Genomic DNA, 26,193 nt, shown 5'->3' on the forward strand with positions numbered 1-26,193 from the left:
ATTGTCCTTTGCAGTGATTTTTATGAAGTCTAATTTAACAATCTTTTTCTTATGGATTATGTTTCTGATGTCTTCTTTAGGAAATCTTTAACTTAAGGTCACAAAATTTTTTCTATTTTCTTATAGAAGATTAATAGTTTTAGTTTTTATATTTTTACATTTAGAACTATGATCCATCCTGAGTCATTTTTTTCTCCCATTAGCCCATCACATTTATTGTTTTGTATTCTATAAGTTAGCTTCTGTGGATAACAGTTGCTTGTCCCCCAAATTTTTGCCCCAAGGCTAATGTCCTAAAACAATGATTTTTTTGTTTATAGGTTTGTGGCTTATCCGTGGGCTGGACTTGGCTGAGAATTTTTTCTGCTATTTTAGAACAAAGCTCAATCATGTGTTGGTGCTCAGTTGTCTGTCAGCAATATAACTATCTACCAACAAGGAGTCAGGTTGATGAAACAGGCTTGCCCTGGCTTAATGACATGATGGTCTCAAATAGAGCTCACACACAACGGGGGGCATGCCTCTCATGACCCTGTTTTCCTCATGTTTTCCACTTTTCCTTTCTCCATGGTATTTCCCATGGCCGTAGTATATAAGAGTATTTCTGAAGGACAAATGTATAAAGAAAAGCATGATTTATGGCCGTACACGCCTTTTATCCTGCCTGCTCTATCTTACATGAAAGTCCTCTTGTGTACCCACTGCCCTCAATTTGAACACAAATTTATTCCTCTGGAAGGGCATCTAAGTCTGCTTTCCAGAACTTGACTCAGGTTCGGACCGACAAGGATATTAATCTTCGATCATGCTTACCTGTCCAAATAGTAATCATGTGTAATGCTAAATGTGAAGGAACATATGATTTGCCATATTTGCTATACAACATTTCAAACTGATAAAAGTTACTGATCATATTTTAATGGGAAGCTGGGCATCTTTCTTCTCACCTAAGAAATAAAATATGAATAAAATTAAAACTCTGTCATGATGGATGCATTTCTCCCTTATGAAGAGATATGATCACTACACTGATTTGGGGATTTATTATTACCATACATATTTCTACCTACACAAAATTGCTCTGTCACTATGTGTGTGTGTGTGTGTATATATGGAGTAATTTTCATATATATATGAAATATATATAATTTTCATATATTTATGAAAATTACTCCATGTATATTTGTACAAGTCTCTTTTTTCCCTAAACTTCATTGTTGTTGGATTAATCCATATTGATAATGTAGATCTGGTGCACTGATCACTAGATGATTGATGTTGTATTCTATTTGATTTATGAATATACTATGCTTTATGGGATGCTCTGTGGATGGATACTATTGTGCAGTGTGATTATACATAGTGTACATCTGTAATTATAAAAATGAATAGTTTTTTAAAGAACTATTTTTAGTTTTTTAAAAAAATGAATAGTTTTTCACTTGCTGAATTAATTAGAACTAGATAATCTGCTATTGTTAATGTATTAGTCATCACACTTTCAAATAAAATCTATCTCCTATATAAACATAGATTACAATAATGAGATGAGTAGATATCTAGAAACTCATTGTAAAACCCAAGGTCACACTGATTACCTCCAGATATTTTATAGTTTTACATTTTGCATTAAAGTTTACTATTCACTTTGAATTACTTTTTGTATAAGGTGTGAGGCAGGGTCCAAATTAAACAGTTTGTGTTCAGAAAGCCAATTGCTCCACTACCAGTATTTAAAGAGGTTTAAGTTTCTTCACTGAATTACCATTTCTGAGTAAACTTCATAAAATGTGTGGGGTATGGATTAAAATACAAGTTTCTGCCTGTGGGTATCTGATTGTACCAGCACCATTTTTCCAAAGACTATCCTTTCTCGTTTAAATTGTCTAGTGCCTTTGCAAAAGCTAGTTATTAACATATGGGAGGTTCTAATTCTGGAGTCTATTTTTTCCATTGTGCATATATTCAGACAAGTCCCAGTTTTAATTATTATAGCTTTGTAATAAGTCTTAAAATCTGGTAGCATTATTACTTTGTTCTTTTTCAAAATTGTTTTGGTTATTCTAGGCCATCGCATTTGCACATGAATTTTAGAATCATTTCTGTAATTTCTACAAAATGTCTGCTGGGATTTTGAATATGATTATAATAAATCTATTATTATTTGGTTAATTTGGGGTGAACTGAAATGTTAACAATGTTACATTTTCCAGCCCAAAGGCACAGTGTATCTCCAACTTCACCTACTACTCCAGCAATTCTAATTAGAATGCTGTGGTGGGATATCTCAAAACTATCTCCCCAAGTTCAGTGATTTAGTAGGATGGCTCACAGGACTCAGCACATAGTCATACCAACGGTTATGATTTATTATGGAAAAGGATTCAGTGCAGAGTCAGGGAAGGGAAATGGGTGAAGCCCCATAGAAACAAGGCACAAACCTCCAAAAGCTCCATTCCAAGTGCAATCACACTGGGCACACTTCATGTCCTCTTCAATGAGATGTGACAAAGCATGTGAATTATTGCCAACCAGGGAGATTTATTAGAGACTCAGTGTCCTGGGTTTTTATGGAGGTCTGATCACATAGGAAGCGTCTGCTTAGCATGTGCCAAAATTCAAGAATCCCAGAAGGAAAGCAGGTGTTTAGCATAGGCCATATTGTTTACACAAACACTTTAGGTAGAATGAACCATTTGTATTAGTTAATGGTGAGAACCTCTTTGAAATCTAAGTTTTTAGACACCAGTCAAGGCCAAATCTTACAAGCAGGCCTTTTCAAAAATAGAAGGTCAGGGCTACTGTGTTAATTTTTTTTTTCTGCATAATTGCTATCGAAAACAATTAGTTAATTGGGGCACCTGGGTGGCTCAGTCACTTAAGCATCTGCTTTAAGCGCAGGTCATGGTCCCAGAGTCCTGGGATCCAGTCCTGCATCAGGTATCAGGCTCCCCGCTGAGCAGGGAGCCTGTTTCTCCGTCTCCGTCTGCCCCTCCCCCCTGCTCACTCTCTCTCTTTCAAATAAATAAATAAATACATAAATACATACATACATACATCTTTAAAAAACAGAAAACAATTAGTTAAAATTAAAGGAAGTTATTCTCCCAATGTCCTGAAATCAAAACAAAATGGAATCTATAAAAGCTATACCATCTGTATTTATCTCTTTTATCTGATTTTCACAAGACCCATGCTAGGAAGCATGTAACCATCTTCTTGGCAGTCTTACTGGAAGTTTTAGGTAAAATTCCTCTGAGGGTTTGAAATCATGACAATATTTTAAAAGATATAAATATTATCAAAAGTTGTTATGCATATGATCAATTATAAATAACAAATTTTAATGTGTTCATGTTATCTCCTTTATATTTCATATTTTTATTCTTATAAGTTTAGGTGCACATTTCATAAATCATATAAAATACAGGTTTCTGTAACCTGTAGAATACTTCATTCTGGTGCCTACTATAATATTCATAAACCTTAAAATATAGATCAATAACTGCACTGACATAATTTATCTTAAAATCATCCAAGCTTGTGTGAATCTTTCAACTTCAGATGAATATTTTATTTGACATTATTATTGAATGATAATGTGAAATATAAACACCTCCAAGAATTGCACTGGCAAATGTCTCCTCTGCTGAGTTGACCTATGTTACTCAATGTTCTACTAGTTGATAATAACCAAATAATAGGATCTTTGTGCATTTATCAAAATCTTGTAAGCTCAAAAGCAACTATTTTAACTTTTATTATTGATAATGTCCCACTTTTATATTAAAACTAAACTTTAGGTAGCTAATTTAAGTGGAAATTAGTATATAATAAAAAAGTATTTAATTTTGTTCTACTACACTGTTCCTTTTAATTTATTGTTTCCACTTTACCTGCTTTTTTCTTCATTAAATCCCTACCTACACTTGGAAGCATGCTTTAGTTTCCTTTGCTGTCTTATTCTATCAGTGACACTTATAAATAAAATATAATACACTTTAACTACTAAACATGTTAAGTTTTAGGTGAAATGTCATGTTTGAAAGCAAAGTTATCCCCCACCCAACAGATTACTAATTATAAAGGAAAAAAAAAATCTTTAAAATGAAGAAGTCTAGTAGACATTGCCTTAAATAGGGTACCAAACTTAACACCATTAACCATGAGATCTACTCACATCATGAACCTCCCTGTATAAGCCACTGAAAAGGGTACCATATCACCTATATGGTGTCCCTGCCAAAAAAGGTCCCAGCTAAATGTAATCATGGGGAAGTAATATGACTAATCCAACCTGGGGAATTCTACAAAATAACTAATCTGGATTCTTCACTAATATAAATGTCATGAATGACAAAATGGCTGGAAAACGGTTATAAATTAAAGGAGACCAAAGGGACATAAGAAGCAAATATAATGTGAATCTTGATTAGATCCTGAATTTAAAAATAAAACCTATAAAGCACATTATTTGGACATTTGGGGAGATTTTACATCATAGCAAATACTATTATATTAGTTTTGTAAGTGTAAAAATTACATAGCAGCTATGTAGGAGAACACTTTTGTTCTTAGAGGCACATGCTGAAGAATTAGTGGTGAAATATAATGGTTGGAATAATAGAATAATTCAGCAGCTATAGTGTAAACACACATGTGCAGAAAAATATGTCAAAATGATAACACTTGGTGAAATTAGGTAAAAGAGTAAATGGGTATTTATGGAACTGTTCTTGCAAATTACTGTAGGTTAAAAAAATCCAGAATAAAAACTTTGGCATGGAAAAAAAAATAAAGGCATTCTATTTATAAAGTTCTTTCTTCATAAATATTCTGTCCTTGAAAGATGAACTTTTGAAAGTAGACAACTTTCCTAACATGCTATAGAAATACTACTGATGAAAAAGGTAGAAATCAAAAAAAAATTGTAGTAACATTTTAAAGTTATAAAATACCTTCCAACTAGCAAGGATACACTCTTAAATTTCAATTAGGTGATAGCATATTAATAATTGAAGTTGATTAATTATTTTTCCTATACTTTTACATTTGATTTTCAAATTTGTGTAGCCTGTCTTCCAAATACACCAATGAATTAAAATATCCCTTTTATATAGAGACTGATGACCATTATTGAATATTAGAGACTGTAGTGTAGGAAAATAAAACACTATTATCTCAGAAAGATATCCGAAGTTCTCAAAATTTTGCTATTAATGGAGAACACAGATACTTATTTTGGGGTAATAATAAAACAATGTGGTGGGGGCACTTCAGTGGTTCAGTCAGTTAGCCATCTGCCTTGCACTCAGGTCATGATCCCAGTATCCTGGGATGGAGCCCCAGGTCAGGTTCCCTGCTAATCTCCCTCTCCCTGCTCATATTCTCTCTCTCTTTCTCTCTCAAATAAATAGAGAAAATCTTAAAAAAAAAAAAACTAAATGTGGTAAAGTTACATAAAGACAGAAGAGTAGAAATAAAATGAATCCATGATCAAAGAAAAAGAATGACATTATTAAAACTCAGGAATAAAAATTTATGTTTATGAATTAATTAAAAATTCTGTAAAATGAATAATTCCCATTGGTAGAACTTTTACTATTAAAACTTATTTAAAATTTTAGTAAGTCAAGGTTAAAAAGTATATAATAAAAAGCAAAAATAAATCTATGAGTTTAAAGGTAAATATGAAAATATTATAAATTTCAACACAAATAATTCTTATGGGGAGAACTTCTAGAAGTAAAAATAAAATATTTCTAAAATTTAACATATCAACTTTAAACAAAATATAAAATACACTGGAGAGAGAATGCATAAAGAAATTATAGATAGGGAGGAGAGAATGATTTGATCCAATACATAGCACTTGATAATAGTCTCTAAGAGAAATGAAGAAGCAAAGGTAAGGAGAAAGAACCATTTCCATAAAAATAGGCAATACTTTTCCAGAATTTTCATATTTAGCAAAGTCAATAATTTATGAGCAAAATTAACAAAAATAAATTTTCTAAAAATCTGTCCATTACTATTACTCTATATTATGCATTAATAAGACTCAAAAAAGTTGATTCTCTGAAATGAGTAACAATCCACTGAAAAATAGGTTAATTTAACAAAATAAGGATGACAGAAGGCAAAAATAAAAAAACATGGTATGAAAATTTCCAATAACTTTATATACACACTAAAATAAAATTAAAACTGTACAATTTAGAGTAAATTGGACTGCAAAAATAAATAAAACCAATAAAACAATAAAAGTAAAAATATATTTGAGTATTGGAGTTTATTATTTAAGTATTAGTAGCTTAAGTATTGAGTATCATTATTTGAAACTAGTAGCTCTTGGTTTAGAGCTCAGGTACCGAGGTTCCTTGCTCTTTGTGCATCCACCACCCACCAGGGGTTTATGTTGTCTTTACTTTGCTGGTAGAAGAGAAAGAGAGCTTGGATGAAGGACACTCATGTCACAGATGCCTTGGTGTGGTAGTAACACACATCCCTCTACTCATAGTCCACAGACCTATATCATGATGTTAACATATGGCCTGACCCTGTGTCCAGGAAAACCAGTAAAGCTATTTCTAGTGAAGAGTAGCAGTCTGTGCCACAAAAACTAAGATGAAAAAAGCCATCTATATGAATTAGAAATACTCAATACTGAGTGACACATAGAAAGTCTGAGTGGTGAATAAACCTATTAAAGATGTGTTGAATTGCTAAATAAAACCTAACCCCAAATAGTTAATCCCAGAAGTCTTCACAGGAATGTTTTACAAATATACAGAAATAGCCCTTTCATTAATAAATTATTCCAGTAGTTAGATAAAAGAGGAAGCACTAAAAGAACTCTTTTTTCAAGTTAACTGAGAATTAAGAAAGAAAGAAAAAAAAAAGAAAAATTACAGAAAATTATAATCATGGGTACAATGAGTTAAATACAATATTAGCAATCTACAATACATGTATTATATATGTATATATAAGTATCTTCATACATTTATTCATTATCCACACATAGGTGTTTTGTATTAATATAGACATGAATGTATTGTCAGAAACTTCATGTACCTTTGCTCTCCGAAGCTTGTAAACATGCTTTGTGAAACTTACTTGTTACTCTTTTATTTTCCTTAATTCACAACCAAAAGTACAATCATAGTTCCTACTGAAGTGGACATAGATATTTCATACATACTACGTGATTTTGAACATTACATGAAGTAAGAAATGCAAGATGCTTAAAACAGTTGTTGGCCTTTAGTAAGTTATATTTATCTTGGTTATGGGTCTAGGTTCAGGTCATTTCTAGCAGATTGACCTAATGTTTTAAATAATACAGTGGTACATGGTTGTTGTTTTGTTGTTGTTGTTGTTGTTGCTGCTGCTGTTTTGTTTTGGTTTTTTTGTTTGTTTGTTTGTTTTTTGTTTTTTATTGGGTTTTTTTGGTACATGGTTTAAACAGTTTCGTAATTCTCTTCGCTCACTGTTTAGGTTGCTTGGAATTAAAGGAAGACACCATTGAAAACCTTCTTGCTGCAGCGTGCCTTCTTCAGCTTCCTCAAGTAGTGGAAGTGTGCTGCCATTTCCTCATGAAGCTGTTGCACCCATCCAACTGTTTGGGGATCCGAGCCTTCGCAGATGCTCAAGGGTGCATTGAGTTAATGAAAGTAGCCCACAGCTACACAATGGTAAGGAGATTTAATATTTTAATCATAGAGGCAGAGCTGTATTATCAGAGGTTAAAACAATGACTGCCATTGCATCGAATGACTTCTTTCTGTTTAAAATGAGTTCTACAAGCTTGGCACATTTCTATTATGGGGCACAATGTGGTACGTAGTATTTTATAATAGCAAAGTTAAAAAAAAAAAAAAAAGCCTGGTCGTATGGACTTTATATCTGCATTGCCTATAAATTGTAAGCAAAGCCATAAAGCAATTATAGACTGTTTTAGATTTTAGAACTTATTTAAATGAATCCTTCTTATTGCTTCCAACAAATCTCTCTTTTTATATCTACTTCCACAGCTGCCATTTTTTTTTTCCTTTTCTTTCTAGTAAAGAGTTACCAGTCTGTTCCACAAAAAAACCTCTCTTTTCCCTTTTTTATCTTACAAACTTTTTACTATGGAATAAGTTCTATCGACCAAAATTCAGTGTTGAAGTTTCACCCACAATGTATTAGTATGTGGAGATGGGGGCTTTTGGTTGCAATTAGGTTTAGATGACGTCTTGAGGGTGGGTTCCTCACGATGAGATTAGTGCCCTTATACAGAGAGACACCAGAGAGTTTGTGTCTCTCTCTCCACCTTGTGAGGACACAGTGAGAAGGTGGCGATCTGCAAGCCAGCAAGAGAGCCTTCACCAGGGACCCCAATCAGTCTACCCCTTCATCCTAGATTTCCCAATCTCCTGAATATTGAAAAGGAATTTCTGTTCCTTAAGCTACCCAGGCAGTAGTATTTTGTTATAGCAGCCCGGGCTCACTGATACATTTTCATCATAGCACATTATATTTGGTATAGCTTTGCCTATATGATTTGTGGAAGAAAAAATCATACTTACAGTATATATTATAAATTATTTTATTGGTAGAGTAAATATTTGATTTTAGAATTTCTGGAAACTTCTACAGTAAGTGAAAATATTTAGATATATAAACCAAAGGATCTACATTTTTTTTTTAATAACTAACTTTTTGTACCATTTTAATGACAGGCTTAAATGGAGTGAATGCACTCAGTAAATACTCCAAAAATAATTTAAACCTGTTTATATTTGTCTCTGATTTTTTCTACATATAAATAAGTATTTTAACAGCTTTATAGAGATACCAAAAATCATTTGAATTGCATACTTTAAATGTGTGAATTTTGTGGTGTGGGATTTTTTTCATGTTATCTCCTTTCTAGAGTAGAATAATGAGTAATAACAATTCATACAATATTTTATACCCTAGAAATAATCATTATAAAAACACTTAATTTAGTTTCTGACATATAGTAAACCCTATATAAAATGTTACCCATTTTTCTTATTTTTGTTAATAACATTATTAATGATTTGATTGTTATTATTGAAACAAACAATTGTAAAATATAAAACTTTCCCTTTCCAACTCACAGCAAGAATTTATATAAGATAAATCTCATTAAGTTTTATACTTGCTACTTATTAAAAAGCTCTTATTTTAAGATTTTACATCTTTTCAAGTCACTAATGATTGTCAGCCATATAAATCTTCTAATTGTTATTCTTATACAGAATTTCAATATTATTTTTTCTTCTTTAATCTTTTAAGCTGATTAGTAAATTAAATAAAAATATACCAATAAAAAAGAGGTAGATAACATGCTTTGTAATTCTACTGTCATTTTTTTCTTTTGAAATATTCCATGACAGGGCATAGTACTGCTACTGAAATTAAATGAACCATATAAAATCAATGTAAACAAATACTTCATCAACCAAAATATCAAAGTCCAACTGCAGTCATTTAATTATGCACATTTAATTGCAATTAGGAGTTCCTGGTTTAGCTAAGTCAAAGAACAATATGCCTCCATATCCAGAGGGATAATGGTCCCTTCTGGTCTAGTTTGAAATTATTAATTTAGTAATAAAGATGTTTTTCTTGCAGCTGCTTGGACTGGACTGTAATTTATCACACAGTAATAGCAATAGTTTTTCCTTACACATTTTAAAATATATATTCTGTAGTAAAGTATATTTAAAATCAAAATATAAAGAATTCTAGTTAATACACTTAATATTCTAAACAACTCTATTTTAATTTATTTTTGAGAGTATGAATGGATTATGTGTTTTGTCATGTCTCTTGAAATTTAAATGATTTCAAATTCTTTTGGAAACAAGACACTTCAATATTTTCCAGATGCTCATGGGTCACCATTTTAGTGAAGAAAATTTACTGACCAGTTATCTTCCCACTTGACTATTTTCTCTCAATTCTAACACTTTAAAATGAGTGTTTTGCATCTGGTATTATAATTTCTCACCACATCTTTGCTTCTGACCCTTGTTTAATCACACATGTGTCCTCATCTAATCTATTCAATCTACGCTTTGAGAACAAACCTATTATCAGGTTTTTTTTTTTTTTCTTTTTAACTGCTTTAATATAGCTTCCTGGTACATCTGGGACTAAATTCTTTATTGGCTCTTATTATTTATTTTTTTTTTATAAATAACATTTTTAATCTAATTTTTAAATTTCCTTGCTAAAATTATTTAGATATGAACTTGACCTTGAATGGTCAGGTCTTGCCTTGCTGGCTACCTGCCTTTACTATTTATATCCTTTGCTAACTTTCCTTTGGAAATTTCACCCAGTTATTTGGCTTCAGCTATTGATTTTGTGTGGATGATTCCAAAATCTATTTAGGAAGGTGACCCAATTTGGCAGTGGTTCATGTGCAAAACACTGGAAAATTTTGAATGCAAGCTCAGTATTAGGCAGAAGTGTGAAACTAATTCTAAAACATTAATTTGGACTTTGGCTTCATGAATATGAAGACAGAAACAAAATAATTGAAGGAAATAGTCCCCCTCTACTATTAGTCAGAGTTCATTATGAGATCTGTGCTTAATTTTTGACATCATATTTTAAAAGCATTGGAGAGTGACAAATAAAAACATAAGAATGATGACAATAGTAAATATTTTATAATCATATCATATGAAGGGATGCTGTGAGACATTTGGATGCCCGTAGATGAATATTATTATGAGATGAAAATAGCCATTTTGCATATTTGTTAGAATAGACATTTCTAAAACAGGGTTGTATAAATGTTTCATTCTGTTTTTCATCTTAGTAGTAATCTGTTCAAATTAAATGTTATATGAAAGAATAATTTTAAGGTTGATTTGCTTTTTGTGAGGATGAATGGAAAGTCCGGAAGTCTACTTTAGTCACCTGATCTTTCTTTCTCTGCTGGGTTGTCTATTTCCACTAATCGTCACTGCCACTTCCCTCCAAGGTCATCTGGCCTTTTGAGGAAATTCCTAGAACTGCATTTTCTAGAAATACTCTCTCCATTTGGTTCTAGGTTAGAGTTTACCAATAACAAGCATCCATGTAGAGGTTGGGAGGTGGGAGAGCCAGGTACAACTTCTGTTGAGAGCAGGAAAATGGACAAATGGAAAATTGAAATACCTTCTTTGTAAGCCTTTGAAAGAGGTGTACTTCACTGCTGGAGACTGCGACCTTCTGGAGATTCTTGAGGAATAGAGTGCCTTTGCTGAGTGCTTTTGAGAACAATTTACATAGAACTAAAGGTTGAGACCATTAACATAAATTTCCTGACCTTCACTTGTACCACCCGTCAATTCACTATCTACAACCTTTCTTACATTGAACATAGAGTGGCTTGTTTTCCTAATCCAACACTTACCTCAAAAAAGCAGATTCACACTCCAAATTTGGATGTGCATAGTCCTCCATGCCTAACTTCTAAACCACCCCCTGGGCATTTTCCATCAAAAATAAATGGAATTGACTTCACTCCTCCTAAACATGCTGTGAATTCCTTTCACTTATACGTTACTCATATTTCTCTTGCCTGGAATCTCTGGGATCTAATTCGAAATAACCCCTCAGTTTCCAGTTTTCATTCTTCCATGCCTACAAAATGTCTTAAAACTTTTCATAGCATTCTTTCTCTCCTTTGAAATCTTAGTATTCCTTTATTTAGGATTATGTGATATCATCATAAATTTCCTTATACAAATCATTACCTATTTATAACTTTGTGATTGGTCTTCACAACTGTATTACAGAATCCTTTCTGACAGAGTATTTTTTGTGGAAATGTATTTTTCCCTGACAAAGTACCTAGTACATTATAATATAATAACATCTTTCCTTTGGATAGTCTTTCAGGATTGTGACTCTCAGCACTCATGAATTCAGTGACTCAAGAAGACCACACATGGTTTTCCTTTCTTTTCAATCCATTTCTGACCATTATTTTCCCTAGTCACACAGTTCTAGCCACACCCATCGTACTGCTTTTTGACTACAATAAGCATCTCACCTAACGACTTTTGTGTTTGCTCTTCCTTCACTCTGCTAGAATCACTCCCCTGCCAAACACTTATATCCTTTAATCCTCTGCTTCATTCAGATGTCTGCTCAAATATCACTTCCACAAAGTCCTCAACTCTGAATAAAGATTTATTTATTTGTTTTAGAGACAGAGAGAGGGAGGGAGAGAGAGAGAGAGAGAGAGAGCGTAGGGAGAGAGGCAGATGAAGAGAGAGGGAGAGAGAGAATCTCAGCAGACTCCTTTCTGAGCATAGAGCCCAGTGAAGGCCTTGACCGTATGACCCTAAGATCATGACCTGAGCCAAAATCAAGAGTAAGACGCTTAATACCCTGAGCCATTCAGGCACTCCTCATTTCTGAATAGTCTATATAATGTGTCACTGCCTTCAAAACCCTCTTTACCTTTACACCATTTCATATCCTCTAAAGTACTTATGAGTATCTGGCTTTATATTTTTTTTATTTTGTCATTGTTTTGTAGCTTTCTTCTCTACCATTACTATGGTAGCTTCTTGGTAACTTTTTTTTTAACTTTTTACCTTAAGTGCATAGCATTTATTGTTGAGTGAAAGAGTGAATGACTATTGAATACTCTGTATCAGGAACTATAGTAGGTGGCCCTGGAGATATAAGGGTGACTAAAACAGACATAGATTGCCCTTAGCATAAAGATGAATATGTTGAATGCAAATAAATTATTACTATAAATGACAATTATATATATACATAAATATCACATATATGTATTTATATGGTAACTATTAGAAAGGACAGTAAGATGCTGTGGAAGAGTTAAAACAGCCTTATACTGAGTTATAAAGGATTAGGCAGAATTCAACAGGGGAAGAACATTCATAGAACATTCTTGATGAGGCGATGACCTGAGGTGGGAAGGAGCTTATTCTATTTAAGGAAATTCAAGTGTGATGGGTTGGTGGGGCAGAAAGGAAGAGAGGTGGATGTTATCATGATGGAAATTATTATATATATATATATATATATAACATCCATGATGTTATCATGCTGGAAATTTAGGCAGAGTCAATTTTCCAAAGTTAATGAGAATTTGTTAAGGATTCAGATTTTTATATTGAATATTAAAGTATATCATTGAAAGATTTTGAGCAAGTAAAAGCCAAGATTTAATTGAAAGACTAGTTGTCGGACTGCCATGAGGAGGAACAAGAAGAGACCAAGAATAAAGGTTGGCACTTTACTAGAGACTATATGTATGTTGGCTGTGTGAGAAAGAAAAGGAGAAACTAAGGTGACTAACTTCTGCCATTGTGTTTGATAGCAATGCTTTTCACTACTGGTGCTGACAGTATACAAGTTAAGTGTATATAGTATGTATCAGGCATTCTTCCAGGTGTTACACATACTTAATTTAATCCTTTCAAAACCCCTGCAAGGTATGTGTAATACCCATTCCAAAAATGATAAAACTAAGATTCAGGAATGTTCAATAATTTAGAAGAATAATATCAAGAACATGGTAGAGTGGGGATTTAAGCCTAGGGCTGTCTTACTACAAATTAGATATTCTATTTAATATGTTAATGATTACACAGTGATTATATTTTATGCATTATATCAAATCAGATTTCTGATGTCCAGAACACCTCAAAACATGGATGAGTTCAGACAAATGGGCTTTAGAAATCTAAAACGTAGGTAAGAGCCCAGAACTTCATGAATATTCTGTTCCTCAGTTTTTGTTTTTGTTTGGTTTTCATTTCCCTGTTCAGTGCCCTCTCCCTTTCATCCCAGTGTTACCAGCCTGGCATGTAGCATCTTATCATGTTTATGCTAGAGGCAGAGGCGTGGCAGTGGGACTTAGCAAGAGGCTACCATATTCAAACAATAGCTTTGAAAGGTGGAAGTCTCAGAACTGGAACATAAAGCCTCCCCGAGTCAGTGTGAGAGTAGCTGCCCTGTCAGCCTGGTACTCTAAAAATCCTGTATGTCATTCATTGATCCTTCAGAGCCATTAGAGCAATACTAGAGAATGCTGTAATGAAAGCAGTGCTTTCTGTTCGTGATTTTGGAATATCTGGCATTTATTACAGTTCCTAGCTAGCAGCCTGCTCTTTTTTATCTTTACCAATAACCCTTCCAATAACCCATAAATTAGAGTTTGCATTGGGAAAATACATGGAACTTAATTTTAAATTGCTTTGTGTTTCTAAGTCATTAAAGCAAAAAACTATCATTGTTAGTTTTCTCAGGACAATTATGTGATAAATTAGTAATAAAATTTGTGTTGAATGTTATCTTGTTTTATTATTACTCATTACTTCACATTACTACTTTTCATTATCTTATATACATAGCTGGTTTGAGTAGAGTTTAAGTGAATATACAATTGTCAAGCTTAAAAAAGGCAAAGTTTGACTTTCAGCATTTCTTTGTAAATTGAAGTAATGAAGGTTCAATACAATGAGGGGCTTGGATGACGACTGCCATCAGAGCTAGATGATCACAAGCAGTAAGGAAGCATGTGGAAGCTTCCCTAGAAAGGAGCTTCCTTTGTTTTTCTTTACTTCCTCTGTCCCTAAATTAAGCTTGCACCTCTTTACAGGAAGTCATCTGCTAACTCACAGTCTTTGGTACAATTCTAGTCTACTGGTTAAAATGAAGTCGATTTGAGTGGACTTTTTAAAAAACTGACTTTTGTGTTTAGTGTCATTGTGCAAACAGGATATTCACAATTCACTGAATAAACTGATAGAGATGTATAATAAATAGTAATATTATAACACATAACTATTCACTCATGTGATTGCAGTTTGACTACACAGAACTTTGTAATTGTTAGGGCTCATAAAATAACTACAATTTAAATATACATTTATGACAATTTCAAAGACTAATTAAACATAATCACAGAGTATGCCATGAAAATTATAAGCTTTTAAGGGTCCACTTTAGATACAGTTCATTTCTTCTATTCAGATGCTCTTCAAATATGTTTCCTTTTTAGGTTTTTATAGCCAAACTGAAGATCATTCTATTTTAAGAAACTTGTCCTTCCACTTTCTTGATGTTGATGATGTTGAAGATAATGATAATATTCATCTACTTGAAAAGTATTTTATTCATTTAAAGATGGTGTCATTTGCATATTTTAATTTTATTTTTATTTCTCCTACAGAGCTATTTCTAAAACAAAGATGTAGCACATAGCTGTATAAAAGCACAACACACACACACACACCCCACACACGTGAAATCTATTAAAAATGTATTGCATTTTCTTTATTGTCCAACAGATATAAATGTTTGTATAGCTACTGTTGTCCCGAGTTGATGCTATAGCAACAGAAGTAATGAAGTATCAAGAAGGAATTATTGTTGCAAAATATCCTATAGGATATAAAAGATTTTCATGTAATTTGTGAGTAGTCCCCAAGTGTTTAATTATTTCAATCACTTAACTATAGAATTCCCTTCTGTAACAAGTAATATTACTATATTATTAAAATAATCTTGAAAGGGCTTCTTATGTAATGTCAGGAGAAAGGAAAGCCAGAAATTTTTGGCTACAATGCCCTTTTCAGTTTGCAAAGCACAATTTCTTCAACAAATGAAATCAGTAACATGTTTTTGATCAAGTGAAAAAAAATTCTGATTATTTATGCTATGAAAGTTTCATTTTATTATAAGAATTTGCACCTCTAGGGGTATCTGTGTGGCTCAGTAGGTTAAGAGTCTGGCTTCCATTCAGGTCATGATCTCTGCGTCCCTTGGATTAATCACTGCGTGGGGCTCCCCAGGCAGCAGGGAGCCTGCTTCTCTCTCTCCCTCTGCTCCACTCCCTGCTTGTGCTCTCTCTCTCAATCATATAAATAAATAAAATCTTCAAAAAAATAATTTGCATGTCATGAAATAAAGTGAAATATTTATATTTATATTTTCTGCTGAGGTGAAATGAATCACATATAATGAAACTAATTTTTTTTGCTTCTCTTTAAGATTTTTTTTATTGTCAGTGTTCAGTAAAAAACTACACTTGTGCTTAAAGATCACTAAAAGTATTTTTTTTAAGAGGAATAAAGGTAGAGAGATGGATTGTAGTTCATGAGAAACATGATACATCCATCTTTGCTTGAAGGGAAACTCAGTCTGCCCTTTGTAGGTAGGACATAGTTGAGGTGGGGCAGATCATTTCCTTAAAAGAATGCTTTTAGAAATTTACTGTACAGACAAAATTTAAGGAAAAAATAACTTTGTATAGATTACCAGGCATCTCCCCCCAGACTCCAAGTTACTCTAAATATGTAATACTATGCACAGACCTCGGGGTGTCGGAGTGGTTCAGTCAGTGAAGCTTCTGCCCCTCCTCCACAGAAACCTACTTCTCCCTCTCCCACTGCTGCTCCCCCTGCTTCTCTCTCTCTTTCACACACAAATATAAATAAATAAATCCTCAAAAAATACTATGTACAGAGCTAGATTACATGTTCCACAAGGTAATAAACTGCATCTTACTTGTTCACTTCTGTATTCTTAGTTCTTAATATATAACACCTTTCTCATTTTATTTATTTTTATTTTTTGAAGATTTTATTTTTAAGCAATATCTATATCCAACATGGAGCTTGAAATTGCAGCCCCAAGATCAAGACTTGCATGCTCTACCAACTGAGCCAACCAGGTACTTCACACCTTTCTCATTTTAGGTACATGAATATGATATTTGAAAGAACATATAAGTGAAAAAACAATTTCAAACATTAATAATTTGGGGTATTAAGGAGGACATGTATTGCATGGAGCACTGGGTGAGGTGCATAAACAATGAATTGTGGAATGCACACAAAAAATTTAATTTTATTTAAAAATGCTATTATAAATTTTATCTGCTTAAATGAAATCTAATGAATATTAATAATTTGTAGTGAAATATATTATCTATATTCTGCAATAATTAAAAATATTTATATTGTTCCCAATTTTACTTTTCATACATCTTTATTAAAATATATTTGTAAATACATACATACATACAGAATGCATCCCTGATCTTTAAAGTTCTTTAGCTTTTTTTAAAATCAGTTATTTCAAAACTTTTCAGCAGGTAACATATATCCCATATATGATGTGTAAATATTTTTAAGTTTTTAGTGGATTCATTTCATAATCAAGACCTATATTTAGGGGCGCCTGGGTGGCTCAGTGGGTTAAGCCGCTGGCTTCGGCTCAGGTCATGATCTCAGGGTCCTGGGATCGAGTCCTGCATCGGGCTCTCTGCTCGGCAGGGAGCCTGCTTCCCTCTCTCTCTCTCTCTGCCTACCTCTCCATCTACTTGTGAATTCTCTCTGTCAAATAAATAAATAAAATCTTTAAAAAAATAAAGACCTATATTTAATATTTTTAGTATTTCTTTTTTTTATTTTTAAAAGCAAGAGCATGCAAGCAAGGGGGCATCCTGAAGGAGAGGTAGAGAGAGAATACTCAAGTAGATCCCCCACCGAGATCCCCACTTGGAGCTCCATCTCACGACCTTGAGATCATGACCTGAGTTAAAACCAAGAGTCTGATGTTCAACCGACTGAGCCACCCAGTCATGCTAATATTTTTGACTATTTCAGATGAAATTTATTATTTAAAATCAGTTTTGGGGCACCTGGGTGGCTCAGTTGGTTAAGCATTTAAGTCTTGATTTTAGCTCAGGTCATGGTCTCAGGTTCATAAGACTGAGTTCTGCATCATGCCATGCCCTGAGTCTGAAGTCCGCTTAAGAGTCTCTCTCTCCCCCTCTCCATATGCTCCTCCCCCTTGCTCACAATCTCTCAAGAAATAATAAATAAATAAATAAAGTGAAATTGGTTTTTACTGAAGGTTACTATACTAACAAGGAATAAATATGAAAAATACATACAATACAATGGCACATACAAAATATTAATAGGGCAAATGTATCCTATTTTAATATATGATTGCCGATTATATAAAACAGCATATCATAATTAAAAGTCGCTGGATAATAATAAGCAGAAATCAGAAAAGTCTGAAGAATGGGATTCAAATCCTGACTTTGCTAAGTAAATTCAATAAACAATACACTTTAGTGGGTGGGCTTTATCCCCAAAACCACTAATAACTATTCTTTGCTCTTTCTATGTAAGGTGATATTTATTTGAGCAACATAAAAATATTTTAATGATATTAGAATTATATAGTTTATAATCAGTGAAAAGGTTTTCTTCAAAATAATGAAGAGTAGACTTACAAAGCAAAATGAACTATTTCATCAATACCAAATCTAAGCAGATTTACTGAAGACTGAATAAAGTTTCCAACTAGATATTATACTATTCTAAGCAATTGTTAAAGAAAAGTTGTATTTTAGTTGGCTCTAAAGCTAAAAGAACGTGAAGAGATTTCCAAATATATAGATAGAGATGGAATTCAGTTTCTTCTCCAGTTTTTTATTTGAAAGGAAAATAAGCTGATTATCAATTATAAAGTAGTGTTTCTATTTTTACTTCTGGTAATGGATAGGAATAAAGGAAGATAACTAAATGATGAGGATACAGAGAATAACATAAAAGGTAGAAGATGCTTTTCAAATAAATATATTGCAATTGAACTAGAAGAAAATTAATGAAGTTAAAATTAGGTTTTATTATATAGAGTTGCTGATTAAGACATATATGCATAAATTTACATGCACAAATAGACATCTATATGAACACTGACTGCATATATTAATCCAGAGAAAGGTTATTTTTTTAGTAGTAAACTCTATAACCCTAGTTTACATTGTTTTAAAAATCTACCTTTTCCACAGATCACATACATGTATACTTACATTATGATCATCATTATCATATTAAATTTTACATTTTAAACATATAAATTGACACAAAGCTAGAAAAAGCATAAATAAAATATAGACAACAATTAGGATATCATCTTCATTAGTAAAGTTTGTTTTGTCGTATTTCTGATGGATACCACTGTAGGATACAGTAATATACTTTTCTCCTCATTGGCAAGTGCATTTTTCTTGATTATTCAGAAGGATTATGGGGAAGGATATTATTAAATACTGAAAACTTGAAATCCCAACTTTTCTCAAAGACTCTAAAGCTTGGTTTTTAAGTAACTAATGCTGCCGTGTGTGTTTGAATGGCGCGCTTCCAAATGTAAGAAGCCTTTAGTGATTTGTGATGGGTTAGTAGTCAGCCAATGGAAACATCTTTGACTTAAGAAAGAATATTATTTTACTAGGTCATTTAAATCAAACGTGAACAGTTGGAGGAACTTATTTGAAATTCATCATAGTAAATTGACATTCTTTTCTTTTACTTTTGAAGTCATAAAATGCCCCAAGGATTATTGCTTTACTTTATTTCAAGAAGCCAGAAATATGAGTGATATATTCTAGCTTAGTACAAATAAAACTTGGTAATAACCATAACTTAAGATAAACAAAATCAAGATCTATAAACTTCTCTTCACAAATATGTCTTTCGGCAGCCTGGACAGCAGAAATAGGAATCAATGGAGCCTCAGGTTCCAGGCCAAAATAAAAGGAATTTTCCAATAGATCAATAGATGAAAAACTTACCAACTCCATGAATCAGCTTGGGTGAACAGAATAACATAAGGCAACCATCAACTCTTCATTCAATGGTATTCTCCAATATCAAAATAGCTTTATTATATTGACCAAAGAACAAAAAATTTTATCATAATCTACAGTACACTTTACCTTATTTTTAAAAGCCAATATAATGTATATCAAAATTAGATTTTGAAAGGTACCTAATGTCCTCCAAATATTATTTTTGTTGCTATTATTGTTTTAATCTGAACTATGAGTAATAATAAAATTTTATACAAATATGATATTAGCATATATTAACATTAAATGTTGTAACCTAAAATTTTAATTAATAATAACTTAGAATTTTTTACATTCTTTGAAGCTCATTTTTTTCCTTAAAGCTCATTTTTAAATTAATTTATGAAAGCACAGAACATCACTGAGATTTAAGGGAAAAAATGGTCCAAATCTTGACAAAGATATTTCAAATAATTCCAGTTAGATAGATATACTAAACTAGATAATTTCTTGGGACATTTGGGTGGCTCAGTTGGTTAAGAGGCTGGCTGATTTCAGCTCAGGTCATTATCTTAAGGTCCTGGAATCGAGCCCCATTTTGGGCTTCAAAATTATCAGGGAACCTGCTTTGGGATTCTCTCTCTTTCCCCTGTCTCCCTCCCCTCCTCCCACTTCACAGACTCTCTACATAATAAATAAATTAGTCTTTTTTTTTTTTTTTTTTTTTTTTTTTTTTTGACAGAGAGAGACCCAGCAAGAGAGGTAACACAAGCAGGGGGAATAGGTGAAGGAGAAGCAGGCTTCCCACCCAGCAGGGAGCTTGATGCGGATCTGTATTCCAAGTCCCTATCCTGGGATCATAACCTGAGCAGAAGGCAGATGCTTAATGACTGAGTCACCCAGGCCCCCCTATAATAAATCAGTTTTAAAGAAAGAAACTAAATAATTTCTCTTGTCTCTCTTTAAAACATGGGATAAGAATCTAGACTGCATTCTTTCATTTATTTATTTGTTTTTTTTATATTTTGTCCAGAATATATTCCCACCAGTGCTGCTTTGATTTTAGCCAACAATCTCATTTTTTAACTAGTTTTTTTCCAACTATATCCTAATTGTTGAAGGTGTGTGAGATTTCAACCCTTTTGAACAAAACGGAGGATAACATTTAAGAATAAAATTGCAGAAGGTATGTGCTATGGGAGCGCTGTGAAGTGTAAACCTTGGAATTCACAGACCTGTACCCCTGGGGCTGGTAATACATTATATGTTAATAAAAAAATGAAAATGTTTTTAAAAAGAATAAAATTGCACTGAAAATTTTAAGATTCAGCTTTTTAACTGTTTAATAAAACTGTGTGTCTTTGAACAATTCACTTGAGATCTGTCTCATTAACTGTAAGATGATGTGGTTTATTTTAAATCATTCTGGTCCCATGTGGTCCCTTGCAGCCTTATGATTTTCCAAATATCTTGTTAAATCTGAAATTCCATGAAATGTAAATGCATTTCTAGGTAAGGTGGATAAGTGCCATTTTGTCATTAAGTAATAAAACCTTAGTGTCACTACAAGTAGAACATTATCTGGTAACAGTAGAGGCTCAACAAATAATAGTGCAAGAATGAGTAAACCTTTTCCTGCCTCCAAATATTTTATGTTTTATAAAAACATTATTGAGGTAATAATTCACCAACCATACAATTCACCAATTTGAAGTGTACAACTCAAAAAAAAATAATAAAGTGTACAACTCAGTGCTTTTTACTATATTCACAGAATTGTACCTCCATCACCATAATCATTTTCAAACATTTCCATCACTTTATAAAGAAACTTCGTATCTATAAATAATCACCCTCCCCCATTGAAATCATGCAGTATGTGGGCTTTTGAGATTGGCTTCTTTTGCTTGGTATAACGTTTTTAAGATTCATTCCTGTTGTAGTATGTGTTAGTACTTCATTTAGTTTTATTACCAAATAATGTTATGTCACATGGTTAGAACCCCATTTTATGTATCTATTCATGAGCTGTTGGGCATTTAAGTTATTTACACTTTGGGGCCATTGTGAATAATCCTGCTATGAACATTTGTATACAAGTTTTTGTGTGGACAAAATATTTTCTTCTTCTCCTCTCCTTCTCCTTCTCCTTCCTCTTCCTCTTCCTCTTCCTCTTCCTCTTCCTCTTCCTCTTCTTCTTCTTCTTCTTCTTCTTCTTCTTCTTCTTCTTCTCTCTCTCTCTCTCTTTCTCTCTCTCTCCCTCTTTCCCTCTCTCTCTCTCTTTTATTTCCCCTGGCTATGTAACCAGGAATGAAATTGTTACATAGTAATTCTAAGTTAAAGATTCTGAAGACCTACCAGATTGTTTTTCGATGTAGCTGCACCATTTCACATTCCAAACGAGTGTCTAAGGTTTGAATCTCTCTATATCTTTGCGAATTTTTTTTTATTGACTTTCTTCTTGATTATAGCCACCTCATTCATGTGAAGTAATATATTATGGTTTTGATTTGTATGTCCCTAATCTTAATTAAATTCAGCATCTTTTCATGTGCTTAATGGATATTTTTATATCTTATTTGGAGAAATATCTCCTCTGCTCTTTTGCCCATTTTTAATTTTTAATTTGTTTTTTATTGTTGAGCTATAAAAGTTCTTCATATATTGAAGACTTTCTCTGGGCTTAGCATAAAACCTTTATGTGAAAAACACCCCCATGAGATAGGTAAAACTATTGTCCTCATTTTATAGATGAGAAAACAAAGATAGAAGATTAAACGTCTTGCCACAAAAGCCACCCAGCTAGTGAATTGTAGATACTGAATTTTAATATTAAAGCACAAATATTAACCACTATGTATTACTGCTTTGGGTTTTACTTATAAGATTACAATGATTGAATTGCTTTATTGAAAATAATATATTATCCAAAGAAGAAGGTAACTTTTCAAAAGTGATTTTTAAAAACACGACTGGAGAAGGTACATGTTTTGGCCTGAGCTTAAGTAAAATAATGTGGGATAATGCAATCAACATCAAACATGGACCATATATGTAAAGTATTTTAAGAAGCATAAAGAGCAAGGCTAATGAAAGGCATCATTATATTTTTATCAACACACTACGTTTACTTTTAATCTTAGAAGAGCAGGTATTATTCCCAACTATCTAATTCTTCCACTTCTTGATCTCAGCCATCCTCTATTATTATTATTATTATTAGATTTTTTTTTCTGTTAAATACCTTCTTTTGTAAATTGTCCTCTTGGTTTTGCACTGATACAATTTAAACAAAATGTTTTTCTCTCTCTTCACTTCTCCATCACCATCCACTCTGCAGTATAATCTTAAATTTCCTGTAATAATTAATTATGAGAAGGAGATGACTCAGCTTAGTTGGCACTGAGTCCTTTAAATAATGATGGACTATCAAGTTTGATTGGAAATTACACTTTGAGGGTTTTTCAGGGTACTTGGGAATTAAGGAACATTTGTTTATCTTCTATCTACCTGTTCCTCATTCTTTCTCTCCACTATACACCCATAACTCAAGGCATACTGTCTAATAGAGCATAGAAAGTCTACAAAATAAATCCAGAAAGGAATTTACTAGGCTTGTTTGATCTGGGTTTCATCTGGTATCATCATTCAAAAATAACTTATCTGGAGAAAGAAAGAAGACTTGCTGCATGCCCGTACTAAACAAATTCATAGTGATAAGGTTTCTTTTGATCAAGACAGAAAGAAATGGGACCTCTGTATCTTTCAAAAGACAAAGAGCAGAGCAGGCTATAGAAAGATGCTAAAGCTTTAGGGGATGTTCAGTGCCCCAGGCCTTTATATTTTGGAACAAAATACAGAAGCAATGGTTACCTGAGTAATTTGGACAGTTTGACTGTTCCTAAGATGTAAGAAATGAGGTCCCTAAATATTTTAATCATATTTCCATATCCAGATGAGGATTGCCTCCTTTCAACATCACTAAATTTCTTATTGAACCTTATTTTATACTGGCTTACTACTACTACTACTATTACTGTACAAGATGGGAAAGTAGGTAAAAGTGTATTATAAACAAACACTTTCTAACGTTAAAACATAATGCTAATACAAGCAAAAAATCATGAGAGCAAATCATGAGTCACACAAATATATATTAAGCACATGCCATATAATTTTTCCTATGAATGGGAGTATCAGGAGGGTGGTAAACTAGTATAAAGAGACCAAAGTCACTCAGAATTAGAATGCTGAAACAAACTTGCAAAGTTAAAGACAAAGCCAATTAATGTCCTACATGGCATTAAACTTGAAACATTATTGTTTCTCTTTTCCACAGGCAGAAATTATTTGCAACTATCATTATTCTTCAAGTTAATATGTAATTTCACAGAGCTTAAGCTGTAATCAATAGAAATGGTGAATCAAATGAACATATATTCTCCTGGAAAATTAAATAATTCTTCAATGGTGACTTTCATGTACCAATATGACATTAAGATGATATACAATCATCCATGTATCTTATTTACAAGTGTTGCATAATATTTCTTAGCTACCTAGCAAGCAGAAAGGACAAGCAATTTTAATTTCTTCACAATTATACCAAAATAGTATTACTAATTGGAATAGATTACTATAAATCAAAAAATATTCTTATTATATATTAACTACTCTAATCCTAACAATGCTATGAGATGGGTAGTATCTTTACAGTCAAAGAAATTGAGGCAAAGAAAAGTTCATTAACTCACTGAACTATATTCGTTCATGAGTATATGGAAGCAGAATTCAGATCAGGGGAATTAGCTTATAAGTCTATAACTATAACCATTGCCCTATATTGCCTCTCACTAATTCTCCTTCTTATATCCTGATTCCTCCTCAACTATTTTAGTGCCAAAAGATCATCTCCGTTCCCATCAACACTTCCTAAAATGACCTCAAAGAGCAATATAATATCATTAATGACGATGATGATTGTTCAAATATTGACATTTTGAAAAGTAATGTAAGTGTAAATAAAAGCATCTTAACAATGTAACTTTTTGATCTCTAGTTGATACTTAAAAATTTCAAATTTTCTTATAATCACAATACCAACATAAGAACCCCAGCACCTGCTCTCCAAACCAGAATACCATCCCTAAGCAACTCCAAAGTAGAAATCTTGAACCCCCATTGCTGTATGGATTCAGTCTGCACTAAGGCATAGAAAAGATATGACCAAATTGACCAATGACCCCCACAGTTTGAAAATCCAGTTGTACTTTTCTGCTCCAATTTTCTGCAGTGTTAGACCCTAATGAACACTTTCTTCTTCAGAGTGCCTCTAACCTTGAATTTTGGGGCAGCCTTCAGTCCTGTTTTCCTTTCTCTCTTACCATTGACTGAACCTGACTTCTTTTCTTTTGCCTAGAGTTCCTCTGTTAAATCTCTCATCTGTTCTTACCTGAGATGTTGAATTAGCTTCTATTTATTTTTCTCCCCATCTAATTCATTTAAAAATATTTTATAATGTAATATTTGAAATTCATTTGTATTATTTTAAAATATTTTGTTTGTAACTGTTCATTCATTTTAAGCAGTTTGTTTTATAAATTTTGAATCTTAGAATATATATTAATGTTACCAGGATAATACTTAATTAACTTTCTATTATCATGGCACCTAACTTAAAAAAAATCAAACTTCTTAACTACAATTCTACCTGTGCACTCCATGAAATACTTTCTATCTGTTGTTCCCTCAGTGGTAAACATTATTCTTGGAGGATAGTAAGAATTTCGTGTTTTAACCACATGTATTTATAACTTATTTACTATACATGCATGTACCCCTAAATATATATTGTTTAGTCATGCTTGTTAGCCACCTAACTTAAGAAAAGTAAATAATAAAGTGCTATTTTTACTCCATTGAAAAATATGGCAATACAATTTTTATAAAGCCTGACAACAGGGCACCATGGCTCAGTTGGTTAGGAATCTGCCTTCAGCTGAGGTCATGATTTCTGGGTCCTGGGATGGAGCCCTGCATCTGGCTCCCTGCTCAGAGGAGAGTCTCATTCTCCCTCTTTCTTTGCCCCTCCCCCTGCACATATTAATTTCCTTAAATCCAAATGTGATTAAATCTATTGGCAGCTAGACATTCTTTAGTGTTTCCCCAGTAATAAGTATAAACTGTTAGCAGACAGTGATTTTGCAATCTGGTGCCTACCTACTTTTCCAGTTATGTTACCAGATTTCCCTGGACCTCTGCTACCCTGCAATATTCAATACTTATAGCTCCACACCATTCCGTGATATTTCATCCCTCTGTATCCTCACACACTATTCTCCATCTACTTAAGCCTTTTTCTGGGGTGCCTGCGTGGCTTGGTGGGTTAAAGCATCTGCCTTCGCCTCAGGCCATGATCTCAGGGTCCTGGGATCAAGTCCTGCATAGGGCTCTCTGCTCTGCAGGGAGCCTGCTTCCCTTCCTCTCTCTCTGCCTGTCTCTTTGCCTACTTGTGATCTCTGTCTGTCAAATGAATAAAT

At 32.9% G+C, this 26,193-nt stretch overlaps 1 protein-coding gene across 1 annotated transcript in view; it reads left to right on the top strand.

Moving 5' to 3' along the window:
- Nucleotides 1-26,193, top strand: part of KLHL1 (kelch like family member 1) — a 393,181-nt gene that overhangs the window by 168,268 nt on the left and 198,720 nt on the right. The window contains exon 4 of the mRNA XM_045080638.1: nt 7,501-7,697. Within this exon, the coding sequence (XP_044936573.1) occupies nt 7,501-7,697 (197 nt within the window). The remainder of the gene's footprint in view (nt 1-7,500; nt 7,698-26,193) is intronic.

This window comes from Mustela putorius, unplaced genomic scaffold (assembly GCF_011764305.1).
Source record: "Mustela putorius furo isolate JIRA1106 unplaced genomic scaffold, ASM1176430v1.1 tig00000480_pilon_pilon_pilon, whole genome shotgun sequence".
Lineage (NCBI taxonomy): Eukaryota > Metazoa > Chordata > Mammalia > Carnivora > Mustelidae > Mustela > Mustela putorius.